The sequence below is a fragment of the Ammodytes marinus genome, assembly GCF_949987685.1.
Source record: "Ammodytes marinus genome assembly, chromosome: 21".
Lineage (NCBI taxonomy): Eukaryota > Metazoa > Chordata > Actinopteri > Uranoscopiformes > Ammodytidae > Ammodytes > Ammodytes marinus.
The window spans coordinates 6,703,915-6,724,234 of NC_137225.1; the positions used below are offsets into that span (position 1 = coordinate 6,703,915).

At 44.1% G+C, this 20,320-nt stretch overlaps 1 protein-coding gene across 1 annotated transcript in view; it reads left to right on the forward strand.

The window, feature by feature from the left end:
• mkxa (mohawk homeobox a) overlaps positions 1 to 20,320 on the forward strand; it is a 29,308-nt gene that overhangs the window by 4,976 nt on the left and 4,012 nt on the right. The window contains exons 4-5 of the mRNA XM_080050612.1: positions 2,936 to 3,089; positions 6,182 to 6,625. Coding sequence (XP_079906738.1) covers positions 2,936 to 3,089; positions 6,182 to 6,625 — 598 coding nt within the window. The remainder of the gene's footprint in view (positions 1 to 2,935; positions 3,090 to 6,181; positions 6,626 to 20,320) is intronic.

Here is a 20,320-nt window from a genome sequence, read left to right on the forward strand (position 1 = left end):
TTTTCTTCTTTATTATCGTTTGGTTTGTCTATTGAATGCCTTACAATTTTTATTTAGAGTCTTTCCATAGTCCAGACCCACTCCTCTAGGTGTAGTTTTGTGATTCGCTTAGGTTCTATTGCCCCCTCTGCTGACAATACACAAGTTCAGTGGACAACTTGACTTTTAGCTCCTCACGAACTGACCACTGAGAAGGAAAACCCTGCAGTGTATTCGAGTGTGTTTTGGGTCCGTCTGGCACTCGCAAAGCAGCTGTGTGTGTACAGTATCATCTGGCTGACAAGGTCACTGATACGGCCTCACAAGAGTCTGCGGCGGCTTTCTCGGGCTGCCGGCCACGATCGCTTAATCTGGTTCTCATTTAGGGAGGGAGAGAGCCTGATGGAGCTGTTTGTTTTGGTGCAGGGCGAGCAAGGGGTGCAGAGGAATGCTTTGTGTTGGACACCGGGATGCCTCTCACAGCCACACACACACACACACACACACACACACTAACACACACACACTCTCAACCTCACACATACATATATACGTTCAAGCTGACACCCAAATACCAGCGGCAGGGTCAAAGGTCGATGGAGGATTTTTTTTTTCTTGAAGTTGCACGAGGGTGATGAAAGGCAGGTGAATAATTTTCGGAACATTCTTTTCCAACATGATGGAGGTCGTCTGTTGGGTAAGCACACATGGGAGCTGTTTGACACAAGTTATTCTTGTTTTTAGAATGCATGGAAATTTGGCTCGTCGAAATGAACAGTCGATCGGCAAAATGTGTTTCAATAATTGATCAATAAGGAAGTCTAACACTTGCTGTTTCTAGTGTATCGGATAGGAGAATTGGCTGCTTTTTCTGTAAAATAAATAAATAATGACATAAAATAGTAATATCTTTTTGGTTTTGGTTAAATGTTCAGACAAAATAAGCAATTTAAAGTTATCACCTTTGGTTCTGGGAACACATTTTTTTAGTATTTTCTGCCATTTTTCAGACCGGAAAATGTATCCATCGTTTGGAGAAATTATCAGCAAACAATTTCATGTGAAGATAAATGTTCGTTGTATCCCTCGGGACATTCTTTTTCTTTGCCAATCCGTTCACGAACACACAAGGACAACGAACCAGTTCTTCCACTGTTTATTCCAAACACACCACAGTCACTGCTGACGTGCCAGTGTTGTAAAACGCATCCCTTCTTGTGCATTTTCCCCTGGAGACACCCACCTGGCACCAGGTGTCCAAAGCAACTAAATCTGTCATGTTTTAGGCAACACAGCTCCTTCTTTCCATGTAAATGTTGAAAACAATCTCTGTTAAAGTTTGTGCTAATATGCCGATGCCATGTTCTCCATCACTGGCCGTGCCTGCATGCCGTCTACTTAACGGATTGTACGGTACACACAGGCCACGGGTCAAGGAAATGTTTTTTTCTGCTGGGTGGTTTGCCTTCACTGGAAAAAGTGCCTCTTCAAAAATACGTAAAAAAAATACTAGCAATACAAGTCGTATTTCATAATCTGTGTAAATTCACTGCAGAATTCTTCCCCCAACTTGTCATTCTCTTCATTTCAAGTGTAATTTAACTTATGCCAACACATTTGTAGCAATGTTCTAGATTTAATATGATCACCTTCTTGAAGTAAGATTATCGAGTGATATTTGAGCATTTTAAAATCAGATATATCTTGAGTTATGATAGAAATACTCATATTCAGTGTGTGTTACTAGCAAAAGGAAGAGCTTGTGTGTTGTGGTAAACCCGCCTTGTAATCCTCACTTTCAATTCAATCCTATGGAATTTACAAGTCTCAATTAAATGTTACGCTAGTGAAGTGATCACAATTTATTACGTGTCATGAGATATCGCGCCTCAAAATTAGACCAATATAAAGTAAGTACTCGGTAAGATTTGACATTTTTGCAGTGCTCTCTTTCTTTCACCCCATTGACATCCATCTTTCCAGCAGTCCTTATTAGCGAGCCGTCTCCACGCCAAGCCCCATGTCCTGTCCTAGATGCCGCCTGCTCCCCATGCAGCCTGGCGTGCCACAGTGCTGGGCCCGAGACAAAGGGGAAGTGGGACGCTCCCAGTTAACGAGAAACACGATACTGAAAGAGAGGGGATCAGAAAAAATAAGTACTCTAGCATAAAGCCCCCACCGACCCACCCCAGCCCCCCCCCCCCCTTTCATAAGCCGCTTGAAGTCTATTGAGCATGAAAAGTTATTCTAGTATAACATCTAATGGTCTCCCTTCCCAGTGAAAAGGAAGAGCGCCGGCTCAAGTGTCCTTTTTTTATTGCTGTCTCGAAGACAGTGTTGGAAAAAATGTATTATTGGGTCCAGAATAAGCACTGGGGGGACGTACTGTACATCTCGGTCGGAACATATTTTTGAAAAGAAAGGTTTGCTGCGTTCGCTGGCCGTGCAGTGTTAAATGTTTCTACATGGCGTTGATGCAGAAGAGATGCATGCTGGGTAGAGTCTCTCCCTGGAGCGTCTGGGTTGTTTCTCAGAGCTCGGTTTTCAGAAGAGCCCGAGCTGCAACCTGACTCTCTTTCTGTCTTTTGCCTCCAGACGTTTTCATAAAGGATAGTCTTTGTTTTGCTATGGATGTGGACAAGGGCGTAGGTTTTGTTACAACATGGAGGGGGACACATTAAATGGCGGGGTCTGGGCTTCCTCACCTACAAAGTCTTGAGAGTCAAACACTTCATTTTCGGGCATCCAAGTGATATTCTGTTCAACAATTTGGGATGTGTAATGGGCTAATAGTTTTTTCCACATCTTTTGAAAGGGGGATAAATTAACCTCTTCCAAATATTGATGGAGATCCCATGCACCACTACAGAAATCTACGCCTATGGATTGAGGTGTTTGGAATCGGAAACTAAAATAAGATCTTTATTTAAATTTTGTTTTGCTGCTTTCTCTTCAGGTCTCTAACTGGTTTGCCAACGCCCGAAGGCGGCTGAAGAACACAGTGAGGCAGCCCGACCTGAGCTGGGCGCTACGGATCAAACTCTACAACAAATACGTCCAGGGCAACGCAGAGAGGCTGAGTGTCAGCAGCGACGACAGCTGCTCCGAAGGTACTGACAAACAAACACACACACAAGAAGAGTATCGGGTTTGAGAGAGGTTGACGTATAGGAGCCAAGGGGGGTTTAAGGGAGGACGTTGTTCTGTTGCATTGTGGGTAAAAAGGATACTGTTCATTACCACTACTTAAAGGTCACGTATTATGCACATTTTCAGGTTCAAAATTTTTATTTGGGTTTCCACCAGAAAATGTTTTCATGGTGCAGTGACCAAATAGCCTTTTATATTTCTCACAGTGCCATCGCTGAATCGCAGCTTTTCAGCCTTTGTCTTAAACGCTCCGTTTTGGAGCCTGTCTCTTTAAGCCCCGCCTTCCAAAAAGCCCAGTCTGCTCTGATTGGCCCTGAATCTAAATGCCGGTTTGAATCTAACTTCCAGGTAGATTAAGGGGGGATGTGAGGGTGTAAGGTTGGTAATGAGAGGGCGTGGCTTCTCCCTTTATGTGGTCATAATGAACACAGGCTTTCAGAAAGGTGGAGGTTGTGATAAAGATAGGGTTGTTTTTTCTCATACCTTTGGAGTCTCTAGACATACAGGGGACCCATTCAATGTTGTAAAACCATGACAAAGTGCGATTGGCATACTAGGTGACACATGTATACATTTTACATGAACAGTGGAAAACGTTCCTACGCTCTGTAGACGATCATTTCAAAGATATCCCCTTCAAAATGTCTCAGGCCCTGGTGCTATTTACATCATACTTCTCGCGCTCCCGTGAAATTCAAATCTAGCATCAAGATTTGAAAGGAAACCAGAAAGCCCTCTTGCCGCCCGCTGATGCTAAGCAGAGCCGTGTTTCTGGGTGTGTGTATAAATGGAGGAGCGCTGCGACATGCTGTCATTAAGACACCCCGCTGAGCCAACCCCCTGTCTGCCTATAGCCTGCAATTGAAAATGAGCAGCTCTCTGTGTCAAGCGTGTATTTACAGCAACTAGCTTTTTTTCTTTTTCTGCTCACATGGACAGCACATGGGGAAACATGGTCAGGAAACAAAACAAAACAAAAAAAAGAATCCATAAAACATAATACTCACACAGTGGAAGGATGAACAGAAGAGAAGGCTGCTGTGGTGTCAGACATCTCTAATTAGATTTTTGAGGAGGAGAAAGCTTAGAGTGTGGCCGGGTGAGGAATGTGCGCGCGGTGTTTGCATTGTGTTCCGCCACAGGCCACTGTACCACCGGTTAGGCTCTGTATATCTCCCCGACTCTTCTGCCTGTCACATTATGGTTGTGAAGCTGGCCGCAGCCTGCTTCCACTCCTGACCCGTGTGCTGTTAAAAGGCAGGCCCACTATTATGTGTGTTCATTTAAGGCCCTGGCTTTTGTTCCACTAAATGCTATTTATGGGTCCAGACCTGACCCCACTGAGTCAGCACGCACTCCTCCTATACTGTCCCAAAGTGCTCCAGCTTGTTTTGTAGCTACAGTAACAAGTCCAAGAGTAAAAAACACATTTTTGCTGCATAGGAGTTTGGAGAGAGAGACATACAAATGAATGTCAGTTACAATCAAGCCATCGCCGAGTTGACGCAAAGTTGATTAAGCCTATCAGCTCCACAAAGCTCTCACTGTATTTCTCAGTATGACAGCGTTTACAAACTGGTCGTCCCCCCCCCCCTGACACTGGCGCAAGAGCTCAAGAAATGTTTCAGTTGTTGATTCTTCTGCTGAGAAAAAGACCTGGACGTACAGCAGTAGGTGTAAAATCCCGAAGGCTTACCTCATGAGCCGACCGTGTTATAATTACAGAATGTCTCATGAGGGCAACAGAAGTTACGTACTTTGGCTTAAAAAGGTGGTGGACCTACCGTACATGTAAAGGAGGGGCTGATTTTATAATTACTTTTCTAATAAGATTTATTATCACAGGAATTCTAACTCAGACAGCACACCGGAGCCAGTGTGCTATAATACTTCCATGTGTTTCTGATATGTGGGAGCTATCATTTGAATTTGGCCAAGAATGAATCAAAAAGTCCAAACTTGCCCCAAATTACAGAATTACACTCTTGGCAGTGGCCATTATCTAGAGTGAACCTCTCCTTGATTTCTCCTGCTGCCAGAGGATATCTGGTGTTTTATCTTTCCCTCCACCGATTCTTTTCATCAGGTATACGGGCCTGTGCGCCTTAATTCAATCTGCTGGTCTTGCGGAGCGCCCTGGAAATTATTTATTTCTGCGTGGGAGAATGGAGAGGAAATGGCCTACCATCCGTTCTGGTTTTTGGTAATGCGTCCTAAGTCTCGGCTGGGCTCTCTCTCTCTCTCTCTCTCTCTCTCTCTCTCTCTCTCTCTCTCTCTCTCTCTCTCTCTGGCTCTTGAGGCCTTGCCAACAGGCGGGCAGGAGCGCCAGGTTGAAATCTCTCCCTGCCCCTGGTATTTAGATTTAAGATTAGCTCAGAATAGCCAAGGCTCAGTCAGCGGGCATGAAACATGCACAGAAGTTAAGAAAAGCCTTTAGACTGGAGAAGCATTTTTTGGGCGAAAGAATATGCGTGTGATTGCACAATTTTGAAGTCATAAGCTGTAAATGTCCTCTTAGTTAAGGTATTCACTGTTGATCAGTGGGCCACAATGAGCATTTATAGCATGTGAATGTAGTTTGGTCGACACATGGGTGCTGTGTGAAGGGCTCCATTATATTTAATGCATTACATCACTAATACACGGTGCATGAGCTTATCATGATCAGTGTGACATAATGAACACAATAATAAACAGTCAAATGCCTAGTGTTAACATGTGTTGATAGTTAAATATTCCTTTTAACTGTCTGTAAAGTTATCCATGAGAAAAACAAAGAAAGAATTTCACATCATTTAAATTTTTTTTTACAACACAGGTTTTTTGTATTTCAGGACGAGCTCATGCAAATGTGTGCACACAGAACACCACAGCGATGGATATATTAAGCATATGAAGTATAAACAGTATTTGACATATATAAGCGAAAACAGCACAATGGAATGCAAAACTATTTTTTTTGTTGCAATACAACAAAGAAGCTGCCCTTTGCTTTGGAAATTGTTCATCTGCCATTGATCTAAAACATCCTGTTTTATGATTCTTTTTTCAGACGGGGACAACCCTCAGCGGACACAGAGCGGCCCAGAGGAGCTCACCAAGCCCATGTACCAGAGCGTTATAAAGAAAGAAGGTTCCTCCATGGTTGGCATGGCCATGGGGATGGGCATGAGCATGAGCATGGGTATGGGTATGGGTATGGGTATGGGCATGGGCATGGGTATGGGTATGGGTATGGGCATGGGCATGGGGGCTGGGCTACGCTCTGCCGCCGAAGCCGCGTCATTGGCCGAGGACTACGTGTCTCCGCCCAAGTACAAGAGCAGCCTTCTTCACCGCTACCTGAACGACTCTCTGCGTCACGTCATGGTGGCGAACGCTGTGATGGACGCCCGCAAGAGGAACCACTCCGGCTCCTTCAGCTCCAACGAGTACGATGACGAGCTGCTCTCGCCGTCCTCCTCCGAGGCTGAGGCCAACTTTGTTTATCGGGCTGGTAAGGAGCCACATTTCTTTCTCCACATTCTTTCCCCCCCTCTTTTTCGAGTGAGAGTCTCCCCTCGCACACACACACACACATCGTCCCCTCCATCTGCACATTTTGTTTTAATTCCAGCAGCTGGTCCATTATTTCCAACTGTCTGCTTTTCTCTCTTTTTCTTTCTTTCTCTGTCTCTCTCTCTCTCTCTCTCAGTGTCTCAAACTGTTTTCTTCTACCTCCCTTCTTCCATTTAATACAATGTACAGTTTAGTACAGAGTCCTTTGTGCTAACAGCCCTCAGATATTGGAGTGAATATTATTTTTGGGATAAATGATGTGACCTAAAGCAGGGTGGGGCCACCTAAGCCGCTTGAATGCTCCTTGTACAATCTTGGGGCAAGTTTTGAAGTCCCATTAATCACACTGGTATGAATAAAGGTTTATTAAATGGTACTGAAGCTATCTGAACAAAAAAAGGGCAGGGGTTATTGCCCCCTCGTAACCCCCCTGTGCATGCCACTAGCTATAGCTGTTGCTCAATGGTGATTCTTGACCAAATTTAGGCTCAGTAAAGACGGTCCAAAAATGACCACAACACACCGACACACATCGACATGGCCACAGCCCAGGGGCCAATGCAACCTTCACCTCTACACACTCACACGAGAACACTGTCTGTCTCTCTCTCACCCACTCCAGCCGAGCAGGGAAGGAATTCCCCCCGGCCAGCTCCTCTGACCAGGCTTGAGCGGGCCAGACACAACAAGGCCATGTGGAACACGCTCACTTTCAGACTACTGTTTGGCATGCCTTTGATCCTGCCATGAGGTCCTACTGGGAGAGAGCAGGGGCAAGGCGAATGGCCTGTGTGTTTTTCTGTGTGTGTGTGTGTGTCGGCAGACTGCGTGATCTCTTGATGTAGGTCACTTCACTTGTCGTTTACATTATTGCTGCTGATGTTCTTACGGTCAGTAGAGCTGGAGGTATCGGGCCTCGTATCGCTCTCGCTTAGGAAAAGTCATTGTTACGTTATGAATCTTTCCACAGAGTGAAAAACACATTCCAGAGTGAGATAGAGCCGGACAAAAAGCAAAACGCTCTGTTGTCTCTGTTGGGCCTAGATGTGTGTTCTTGCACCATTTGTTCTGTTTCCTGATGTTTGAAGTCTCCCCAAAAGGAAATCATCATTTTTTAAAACGACGGTTGCCTTCGTGAATTTATCACCACAAAGCATGTGTTACTATTTAGTGCATCTTTGTCTCACAGCAGGTCCTTCCAAACAAAATTCAACAAATTTTAATCAAAGTTTCAAATTGAAGGATTACCGACTTGAAGAAATGTCATGAATTGCAAAACGATGTATAAAGGAAAACGGCAGCATTTGAGCGAAGTAAATGGGATACAGTTATTGTAACACATGCAGGGATTTAGTCTATCATTAATTGCATGTGTTTTATTCATTTTCATGGATTAAATATAACAATTCCATTAGGTTTTTTAAATGTTTTAATGTGTCCTGTAACCAGGAGCTGTTGTCTTTGTTTGGGCATTTCAATAACTCGTGAGCCCTTTCTGAGCCAATTATTCACGTTGTGTTGAGTTGGTTCAGATTTGCAAGTCAGCAGGGAAAAGTGTGTTTCTCAGCTGAACCTGCTTAAAATGTTTTACGGCCCTTTAATTGGGGCCAACGCTCTGTGAACTGCAAATTCAGTGTCAGAGCCCCCTCGCAAATCACAAAAAAAAACTCTGCAAAGGCTTTTCGAAAAAAACTATTTGAACTCTTTGTCTGAGCTGTGAACAATGGAGGTTAGAAGTGTCCCAAGTTAACTTCCTACAGTTGTGTAACACTGGGCCTTTTGTTCAGACCCAATAGTAAATGCTTTCACTTGTTTTTGAAGGTGTAGTAAGTGATCCGAGCGACAGAGGACAGGGGGGGGGGGCTTTGTGCGGGGATGAGCAGATTGCGTTTTTCATTCAATGCTCCTCACGCCGCGGACTAAATGTGTTTCATATTATCCGAGGGCTGGGGCGTACGTGGGGGTTTGTATGAAATGCATCAGCGGCTGCGACGGTTACAATCCTCCCGGTCGCAAAAACTTGAAACCCTGTGACCCCAAAGGAACAATCTTGCTTTTCCTCGCATCGAAAAGCACCTGCTGGGACTCACACAGATGGAGAACGAAAGAAAAAGAGAGAGAGAGAAAAAGAGAGAGAGAGATGGATAGACCAAGTGAGACTTATAACTCCCACTCTACCAGACTTTAATAAGAGAAATCCCAAAAAGGGGATTAATTCACCTGGCCCTGGCCTGCTGTTTTTAATAGAGAGTGACCATTTTATCTCTATGGTTAATATCATTTCTTGGCACTGACGTCTCCCTCTTGGATTTCTCGAGGGGCTCTGGCATCTGTACAGAAGTGTTACTCTGTTACATGCAAAGAGAGAGAAATTTTTTTTTATGAATCCGCACGTGGAAAGTTCTCCGAGGCGGTGTTGACTCACGGGACAGGGGAACACCTGCTGGGGCCCGATCCCATCGCACCGGGTGAACGGACGAAAACGGAGAATAAGTCGAGAAAATGACATTTTAATTCCATGTCTGATCTCGCCGACACAATTGAAAGAGAGAGGGCAGGGAGAAAGCGTTTTGAAGCTGGGCCGTTTGCATCATTCCTTCCCTCCGGCGGCTGCACATTCCACATCATTTTGTCGTGAACACATTCCTCTTTTACAAATCGTCGTATTGTGTTTTGGTAACGGGAGAAATATGTTTCCCCGAAGTAGCAGATTTCACATAAATCCGGGCTTATATCGGTCATACGGAGAGACACAAAGACAGGATAAATCAGATTTAAGCTCTCTGAATGCTCCCCCCACACTTTTTCTTTTTGACAATGACAAAATGTCTGGAAGTTTCAGTCAGGAGGGAGTGGGACGAGAGGAATTTGATCTTGAAAGAGAGAGCAGAAACGGTGTCTTTTGGCCTATTTCGACGAATTCCTGTCCCTAAAACCAATTTTGATTGGTCAGAGCAAAAAGTGGCGTGCCTGGCAACCGTCGTCCTATTGGCTAAAGGGTCCATTAATGGGTCCAGTTGGCTGTTGTGGCTGCGGCCTGAGCCCACAGTGTTATCTGTGACTACAGAGGGCAGTCAGACGTGGCAGGAGAGTGTAGATTCACCCCAGTGGAAAACTACACTTCTGCTGGCTTTGGAAGGACTAGCACACTTGCGCACACACACACACACACACTTCTTGTACAAACAGCCACACACGCACACACGCACACACACACACACACACACACACACACACACACACACACACACACACACACACACACACACACCTACAGTCCAAAAGCCTGTGGGGAATTTCATTGAACACAAGGAGCAGTAGAATTCCATCACACATGCCAGGGGGTTTCATGCCAAATTACCCTTAAATGGGATATTAAATGGCAGGAATCTGGCTCAATGTTTTCCTTCTTGCTCCGTACCAGATTTGGGCCGGTCCGGTATCGTATAGATCACTACACGCCAAATAACTCCCAACGTCTCTGCGGACGGAGGCTGAGGGATCTCGGTCAGAGGATTTACACGAGGTTGACAGTGGTACATTTACTCTGGTTCTCCCCTCAATGGACTCTGGTTACAGCTGAGAACAGTAGCCCAATGGTGTAAACGCAGAATGCTCGCCAACACTTCTTTTGAAAAGTACCAATACCTGAAAGCAAGTCAGGGACCACCAGCAAGTTTCCAGGAATAGCATTTTATAGGCTGCCTCTTTCAAAAGGTCATTTAATATAATCAACATTTTCTGGAAAAAAAAGAGACTCAACCCGAAGCCATGCTAGTGGCTCTGTGAGCTAAATGCTATCTCTTGTATGCTAAAATGCTCAACATTGAAATGCCATCATGCTAATGTTTAGCACAACATGACTGTGTATCTGCTTGAAAAGTCAGGGGATGGATCACTAGTGTTCTTGAGCATGAATGTTAATGGCAGTCCGTCCAATAGATGTAGAGATATTCACTCAAAAGGTGAAAACCACAGTCATGTAGGATTTGTCCTCTGGGGACCATGAATCTTTGCCCAAAGTTTTATTCGATATTTAAATCTAGCATGGCAAGAAAAAACAATATGACATTACATCATTATTGTTTTTCTGTTAATCACAGTTGTTTGCGTGCTACAAACGGGACTCCTTTAAATAATTGAACAAGTGTTATAGCCATGCTAACGACTCTGTATGGCTACAGCAGTAGGCTACAAGCTAAATGCTGATGTCTACTTTTCATAATTTAGCGTTTAAAAATGTAATCATTGGCATTATTTTTGCAGGAAAACTAAAATATTGTAAAATTCTTCAAATTGACCAGATGATGGCGTTAGATCAAATGTGAAGTGATTGCCAAAGTTATTAATCAATTAATTAATTCTGAACGAAGCAGAATTTGTTTAAACTGCTAAAATGACCTCATGACAAAAGTCTGTTCCTTTCCACATCAAGCATTAGCTAAGTTGTTTTACAGCAGTGAAGCAGTACATACATGTAGTTTTCTAAGAAGTACTTTTGCAATTGAGTGAAAACAGCAGCGTTTGATGGCGGCTGCAGAGAGAGGTCCTTTTCAAAATAGGTCGGAGGGGAGTGCCAGTCCGTTATTAAATCCTGGGAGTTAACGGCCTTTTAAGGAGCGCTGGACTCGCCCAGGTGAATGGAAGAAAAGTCATCTGGGGCAATGCGGGGAAAAAAGCAAAAAGCAACGTTTGGATTTCTTGTATGTCTTCAAAGATCTCACGGTTGTTCATGACATAAAACAATATTTCTATCAATGCTGTTTTCACATTTCTCTCTAACAAGATATTCTTTAGCGTAATATCCTTTACCATTAATGTCTCTCTTGTTGCCTCTCCTAAAGAGGAACCCAACTGGGATGATTTATACAGGGCCGGTGTTGAGGGATAGTGGCTGTTGTGTCTTGATTGAAGACTTGAGTTTGGTGACTGATGGGCGGCGGTTGTAATTCATCTGTATATCCCACAGTGCAAACAGGGAAAGACAATGCTTGACGCGGCGCTGGGCCACTTTGTCACAAGCAGCCACTCCCAGACGGACAGTGATGGATGAGGACTCAATCTCAGGAATCTAGAGATGTGGATAGACTGGCTACGGTCTACTCTTTCCACAGGCTTCATAGGAAAGGAGAAAGGGAAGACAAGGACAGGGGTGGGGGGGGGGAGGCGTTGCTCCAAGACAGAGGCTTTTTGCCAAGACTCACTGCGTTCAGGTTGGGCTTTAGGAATCACTTTGGAAGGGACGAATAGAGAGGAGAGGAGAGGCACTTTCCATTCAAATCTAAGGGTTGAGTTTCTCCAGCAGTGGCCTGTTGGGAGAAGGTAGACAGCATGGTGGCTGTGACTAAGAGACACACAGACCGCGGTTGGAAGAAATGAGATTGTGCTCTTCTCTTCTCTTGAAGATAGGGAGATATTTGGGAAGTCTGCCATAATCATTTTTATTCATGGGCTGTTATAGGAATAGGACGTTTAGGGATTGGGTTAGCACAAGGCAAGGATAAAGTTCACGACCCTATTTTTCATATGCTGTTCATATTTTACCCCAAGCCATATATATATATATATATATACACACACAGTTTTGCCTTTGAAAATCTGCTTCTGTAGCTTCTGCCAGCAAAATATGATGGGACTATTAGCATTTTATTTCTGCTACTCAGAGCATGAAATAATATGGAAATGTTCTTTTTATAACTTGAACAAAAACAGTGTCCCTGTTACGCTGGGTAATCCAGAGATACCTCGCTGCCAAGCCTTTTCTCTGGTAGGCAGACTGAACCTAGTGCTTCCCTAGACGTCTTCAAAACTTTCTCCAAAATTCATCTGGACCAACCAACAGAAAATTGTATTACGGCTCAATAATTTAGAGCAAAAATGAAGTCAGCAGGTTATTGTTGCATTTCTGGGCAGGTTTGCAAACAAATGAAAATAAAGTATGTTAAATTGTTAAAATGTTTTTCCTCCTTAGTCAATTAGACCAAAATAAAAGCATGCATCATGACATCATGCTATTATTTCACTGTAATCGAGTTGCTCCGAGTATTGCATCAGGAGGATAATCTCAGAGGCAGATATCTAAACCATCTGAAGAGTTAGAATCTCAAGGGCGATGCTAAAAAATGTGTTGTGTATTTTGGGTGAGCTGACACTCTAAAGTTAGCATAGAAGATTAGATAGAGGATTTACTGTGTATTGAAGATTAGCGCTGGTAACACAAAGCATAAGCATCAAGACAGTTAAAAACCTTATTTTTTCATTCCAGATACACGCTACCACTACCCTGGCTAATGCATGCATACTGTATGAGTCAAAACAAGGGTCTTATATTACATAAAATACTCAAAAAGTCAATATTGCACAATATAGAGTCTCCAGTGATGTACTGTATGATGTATAAACCCAGGGAAGTGTCCTTCAGGGTGTGGCCGGTAAGGACTGGGAGTTGGCAGAGGTGAGGTATAATCCTGGCACCCAGCTGTGGTGCAGCTTCATGCGAATGGAAAGGTGGATACAAAAGAGAGAGAGAGAGAGAGAGAGAGAGAGAGAGAGAGAGAGAGAGAGAGAGAGAGAGAGAGAGGAGAAGAAGAAGAAGAAAAGAGAAACCCTGATGGTGAAGCTCATGTCATTGGGAGCCTGGATATTGGCTTCCGACCACTAAGCAGAGGCTGGGTGCGAGGCAAACGGGGAAAAGACAGCGGCAGACTCGCAGACATTTCTAGCCGTCATCGTGCGGGGAAGTGTTAACAGACAAACATCGGCACAGACACTTGTTTATAAGCGACTGCCTAAACATAGAGCTGGAAGAGTGCGGAATAATGAACCCTCTAAACCTGATCGTTTTTAAATCATCAGCACAGCCAGGGCTTTTCGACACACACACACACACACACACACACACACACACACACACACACACACACACACGCACGCACGCACGCACACACACACACACACACACACACACACACACACACACACACACACACACACACAAACAATCAGAAAGCACAGCTGCCTGCCTTGTCGGGGAAACCGAGCTACACTACCCTGGACTGCGTAAAACACAAATTGTTTCCATTAAAAAAAAACGAGCTCGGTCTAGAGAACAATAGACTAGCATTGTGTATTCCCACGGGACAGAGCAGAGCACAGAGAAGTTTAATGAGAGTGCAGAGGTGTGACCTTACAAGGACACAGAACACACACACACACACACACACACACACACACACACACACACACACACACACACACACACACACACACACACACACACACACACACACGGAGAATTCCCCCAAGAGTGTAAGAGGGCACTTCTGCCTACCACTCTGACGAATTGCAACATAATGATGCAGTGGAGTTCAGCGCAAACATATCATTTGGCCTCCAGCTCCCGAAAAAAAAGGATATTTTTGGGCACATGAAAACACTTAAAAATCTGAATAATGTTTACTTCGTGGGTTTTCTGCCTTTTTTCTCTCTCTGCTAATGTGTGTTTTTTCCCCGCACCGCAAACAACAGCCGTTAGTCCATCGCCGAGGACATTACTCAGAGACCTGTGCTGGAACGGGCCCGTCCGGGAAGAGCATATGGAAACTCAAAAGTGCCACAATGCCCTTCTAGTTAAAACGCGGTTTCCGGTATAATGTGCATAAAAAAGCTCAGCTTTTGACTGATAAAATAGCGCTTTTTACACAGGTTTTAATGGAAAAACTGGAGGTGAATTTTGGCACTTTTGGCTCTCCATAAGAGTCATAAGAGCCCCGTTTTGTCTACGTTGTACCTGTTGTGTCGAGCACTGATAACAGAATCATCTGTTCATCATCACAGCGGTTTTTGCTGTTGACATGAAGTCAGCATTTGAAGAATGAGCCGTCTGATCCTCAGATGATATCGCCGTCTCCTTTCCAATCTTTTCTGATGATCGTTGTCATAGACTCATGTGTTGTCACGCCAAACCCCATCTCGGCTCATGACGCTCCCTTTCCTTTCCTCTTTCTTTCTTTCTTTTTCTTTCTTTCTTTCTTTCTTTCTTTCTTTCTTTCTTTCTTTCTTTCTTTCTTTCTTTCTTTCTTTCTTTCTTTCTTTCTTTCTTTCTTTCTTTCTTTCTTTCTTTCTTTCTTTCTTTCTTTCTTTCTTTCTTTCTTTCTTTCTTTCTTGTTTGTCCATGACACCCTGGCCGTCGCACCCACCACGCACACACCGAGGAGATGCTTGCACGCTCGCCCATGACAACATATTTACTCTTTCGTCGAGACGCTCTTTTTCATTTTGGCTGATTTTACGGGGGCCCTGATTACACTCTGTTTACTGGCACTCGTAAACACAATGACATCCCGGGCCAGTGCTTTAACATCTGAAACACTGTTATTATTCCTCCATCTAGCAAAAAGAAGACACAATCTGGTTCTTAGCTATCTGCCCTGACCGCGGCCAGACCAGCGCGTCATCTGCCAGGCAGACGTGGAGGCAGAACATTTTTTGCAAATCATTTTTAAAAAAAAGCAGCGGATGGTGGAGTCACTTTTAGGCAGCGGATCAGTATGTGTCTGGCTCTGTCGCCCGGTGCATGTTCTATTTAATGGTGAAAGGGCTAATTATTCAATATTTTGTGATGAAAGTGTTGTCAGGGTAAACGGAGAAGGCATTTAATTCATGCCGTGCATGATGTCTTTGGCTAACTGAGTGGATTTGACAGTTTGGTTCTTTGGAGCCTCCGACTCAGACGTATTCACCACCCGTAGAGACAGAGAGACAGACAGACAGAGAGAGAGAGAGAGAGAGGAATGGCTCGGAGGGGTAATATAAAAGGAGTGTTGGCAGAGCGCAGGGCAGTGGAGTGCCAAGGCATCGCTAACTTCATTTACAGACTCTTCTTGACGTTATAAAAATCACGGGTCATTGAAAAAAAAATGGAAATGATTGATCTGGATGCCCAAAAGGCTTAGTGGTGGCCCTGCGTTGCACTTCATGCTTAAAGGTCACATATTATGCACATTTTCTGTGACACAATGTGTGTTTCTACTAGAAACAGTTTTCATGGTTTAGTGAAAAATTATCTTTATAATTATCACAGTTCCATTGCTGAATCTCCTCTTTTCAGCCTCTGTGTGAAACGCTCTGTTTTAGAGTCTGTCTCTTTAAGGCCAGCCTTCCAAGAGGCCCAGTTTGCTCTGATTGGCCCTGAATCTCACTGATTCAGGAGTATGTCGGGGTGTCATTATCACAGGTGGAGGTAGTGCTAAGTCAAGTTTGGCTCAGTGTGGCTTCTCCCCTTATGACGTCATAAGGGGAAAGAAATCCGACACATATTTTCAATTTTCAAAGGTGGGTACAAAGAGAGTGGGTTGTTTTTTTGTAATACCTGGGAGTATCAGTCACACGGGGGACCCATATTAATGTTGAAAAACCATGAAAAAGGGCATTTTACATAATAGCTGATCTTTAAACTTTGTCGTTGTGAAATCAAAGTTAGCATCTATAGACCTCGCCATACATCGCCTGACGTATACATAGGTTCCTTTCTTTGGTCTGAACCAAAAAGACTTGTGCACTGACATGTCTGCCCACTCAGTAATTATATCCTACGACCTATACGCTTCATAACTCAGGCGTTGCTAGAGGTAAAGTGTGTCTGCAGGAGGAGACATCTTGTGTCCAGTTATGAGCTCTATGACTCAGTGTGCGGTGACAGTAAGCCCCTGACTCATCTTCAGCCGGAGAGAGAAATCAAAGGCTCTGCGTGGTGATGACACAATGATCTGTCCTCATCCCAGAGAGCTGCTCTGCGGTTGCACAGGTCAGCGAGTGAGCAGATTGTCGAGTGTGCAACGACGCCACTCTGGCTCTCATCAGGTGCTTAAGAGGAAATCAGCTTAGCTCATTTCCTCACTTTCAACAATTGAGTCTGTGTGTGTCTTTGTGTGTGTGTGTGTGTGTGTGTGTGTGTGTGTGTGTGTGTGTGTGTGTGTGTGTGTGTGTGTGTGTGTGTGTGTGTGCGACTGTTTGTGTGTGTCTTTCCAACTATTTCTCTCGGTGGATGGAATAAACGTCTCATTCCGGTCGAAAAGTAAGCGCAATTTAGCCTCTGATTAGTGACGTACAACTTTCTGATTCATTTGTGTAATAGCTTATCTTTTTGTTAAATATTCAAACAAATGGCAAACTAATTATGAATTCATACTTTACTAGTATTTCAGATATAGATCAGTTGTATAAGCTATTTTTGCAGAACCATAAACAGACTCCCTGACCTGTGTTTATCCTCCAGGACATTTGCTTGGTCTTTTAAAAATTAAAATTACAATTATGAAGTATTAAGTAATATTTACAAGTGACAATTTAACTTTTAAAAGTTAATATAAGTTGATAAGTGAGTTGTAGAAGTGCTGGTGGGCAGATGTTTCAACCTCGTAGAAATGTTCTACCTTTGAATCGGCTTTTTTTTTCGTTTATGCACAAACATGAGAGTGGTACCAGGCTTCTCCATTCAGTCTCAGAAAAAAAGGTAATCATTTCCCAAAAATGTTAACACAAATACCCACAAGTCCCTGCTCCTCCCCTGATCGGCTGATCTGTTGTTTTTATGGTAATTAAAACATTGTAAATGCCTTTCAAGACTTAGCTCAATGTGATTTGCAGTGACGTACCAGCTGACACTTTGGATAAGACCACCTAAATGCCTTACAACGTAACTGTCACGTAAAATGTGTGTGTTTGTATTTGTGCGTGTTTATTTGTCTGCCCTAATTCGGCCCAGCCCTTGGTTTTGCGCTACAGGCGCTGCCTTGTTTATTGTTGTATGTTGCTAACAACAGCACCAGATGGTAATGATGATGATAGTGAACCGCTGTCCTCCGCGGTTCGTCTTTAACAGGTGTAACCTCAGTCCCTCTCTAATTTGTCAGACCCCGCTTGTTTTCCCTCATTTTCCCAAAGTTTTTGTTAAAGCTACTTTTTTTTTTCTCTCTTTTCTTTTCTTTTCCTGCCCTCTTCTTGCTCTCCCTCAATTTCCCCGCGGTGATGTTAAGTGAGCTAGTATTTTTGGACTTTTCCAGCACGCCGCCAGAGACAAACCATCCCCGAACTTCTTAGCTTTCCCCTCCGGCGGTCCGTGAAACCCCACTGTCGCTGGAGCCCAAAGGCAACAGCGGAGTGGACCCAGTGTTCAGTAGCAGAGTATTAGAGAAAAAGAAGTAGAAAAAACAAGAAAAAAAGGACACCCAGGACCTTAAAAAAAAGGTCCTGGGTGATTTATTGAGGATTTATTGAGTCTTTGGCAAAGCGTTTGTTTTAAAAAATCTGAGTTGGAGATGTTTTAGGCACAGAGCTTTGGAAATAGAGTTTTGGTATGCGGTGGTGCATATCCAGATCCCGGGGTTCCCTAAGGGCAGAGAACTAGTGCCGAGTTTAAGGGATTGGGTTGGGTCAGGGTGGTCCCCTTAGCTTTGCATCCACCAGTTCTCCACCTGCTAGAAATGTCAGAATGCATTGTTTTGTATGTATTGAACGTAGCATCTGGAAAGTAGCTAACTACACAAACACACACACACACGCACACACACACACACACACACACACACACACACACACATGCGCGCACACACACACACACACACACACATGCACACACACACACACTGGAAACACTTAACCCTGGTGGATGGAAAGACTCACACTACACTTAACAGTGACTCCACACAACACACACAGTGACACTTTGCTCTGCATGTTGTTTGTCTCAGACAACGCTGCTGCTCTATCAAAGCGTCTGGCTGCTGTCACCAGGGCAATCTGTGCACGGAGCACCGCAGCAGTAAACACTGCGCTGATATGCTTTTTTGGGGGGGGAACATAAACAACACATGAAAACAGTGTTATAGGCCTCTGTAATTACAGAGCTGTGATTATGGAGAACCGTGCATATTTTTAATCAGGAGCAATCTGCCTTAGGGGAAACTGGCAAGAATCAACAGAGGATGAGAGAGGATGCATTCACACAAGTTTGAAATGAAAAAAAAAAATGCCCACAAAATATACAAGTTTGAAAATTGGCCACAAAATATACAATTTGAGGGGGGGGGGGGGGAATGGGGGATGAAGAGGAGATGGATAATATCGAGGACTTTTAAAAACAGATTTTGAAATTGTGGAAAAAGACGTAGCACCGAGTCACCCCTTTATTAAAACATAGGCGGGAAACAATGCATTTGTTTTGGCTGGGCAGCGTCTCAAAGTACCTGGATCAGCAGCTATGAGAGCAGCACAGAGGATCATGGAGCTGAGTAATATCAATAGAAGGGAAAGGGACTCGCTGATAAAAGCTAGATAAAGGCCTAGGGGGAAGATAGGACGGCGGGGAGTTGCGGCCGGATGGATTTTTGTTGGAACGCTTTGACGCACTAACACCTAGAAGTCTCTCCACTGTGGTTTGCATCCTGGCCTATCATGTCCTCATCTCTCCCTCTCACACATTCCTCTCTCCTTCTGTCTAAGAACCATCAACCCAGAGAGAAAATTGTGGAGAGAGTGAAGCCTATCTCCCTCTGTGGGAATAGACCTATTATGGAACCGACCAAAGAGAAAACTACAGGAAATTTCATAATCAGGCCCGAGGCCTTGCAAACCAAGGTTTACTGTCAGCGTGGGTCACGCTACATGGGAAACAATTTTTTGGAAAACAAGGGTGGAACAGAGCAAGACGTTGAGAGGAATTAGCACTTATATGGCAGCTTGCAAGCGCCTGAATGTTGAATTCTGTTTTAATGAAAGTCTATGGAGGGCTTTGGAGAGGTATGAGGTGACACAGTAAAACGATAAAACCTTGACTGTATGTGTCACCGATTGCTAGAGGTTTTTGGCTCTCCATGTCTGCGGCGATGCTTAAACCCCAAAGCCAGTGTCCTTGCGCAACCTTTTCCAGCCCCTTTTTCTTACAATCATGGGAACGAAATTCCAGCGAAAATGAAGGGTGCAGATTTTTCATTAGCGCTCAGGAATGCCTGTCGACTGCTGTGTTGCGGCGGTGGTGGCGATGCGAGGGAAGGGCTCGTTAAAATGGCAGCTTATACGGTTTAGACATTTTGCTTTACTGGGAGATGTGGCGTGAGGGCTGCAGGAGAATGGGTGAGGTATCTGGTGACGGGGCATCTGGGAAATGGGAAGAAAACAGTCAATGCACGAGAGCAAGGACTCATTGTTGGGCTAAAGGTCTAGCAAAGACCAACTCTTTGATCTTTTTCGAATAAATGGACATTTTCCCTTTAAACGTAACTTAAGTAAGCTATACCTGGTGGAGATTGGGCTTCTTAAAAGCTCACAGAGCTTTAGCTGTTTGTAGAGGTAACTTAGAGAGAGAGCGCCTAGGGGTTTCAAAAGGAAATCCACATGCTCTGCCCTCTTTTAACGCCTCATGGATAGCCAAGCCTTTGTCATCATCATATTCAGCGTTGGGCAAAATGTACCTTGAGCTGGGCCCAAGACGGGAGACAGTTTTCATCGCAATCACACACACACACGTCATGACGTGCACCCGGTCTTGCTCTGCGATTGAGCAGCGTGCTGAAGTAAACACACTGGTTGCCCCGAAGAAAAGTTTGGTTTCATTGTTTAATGACTTTGCTATTCC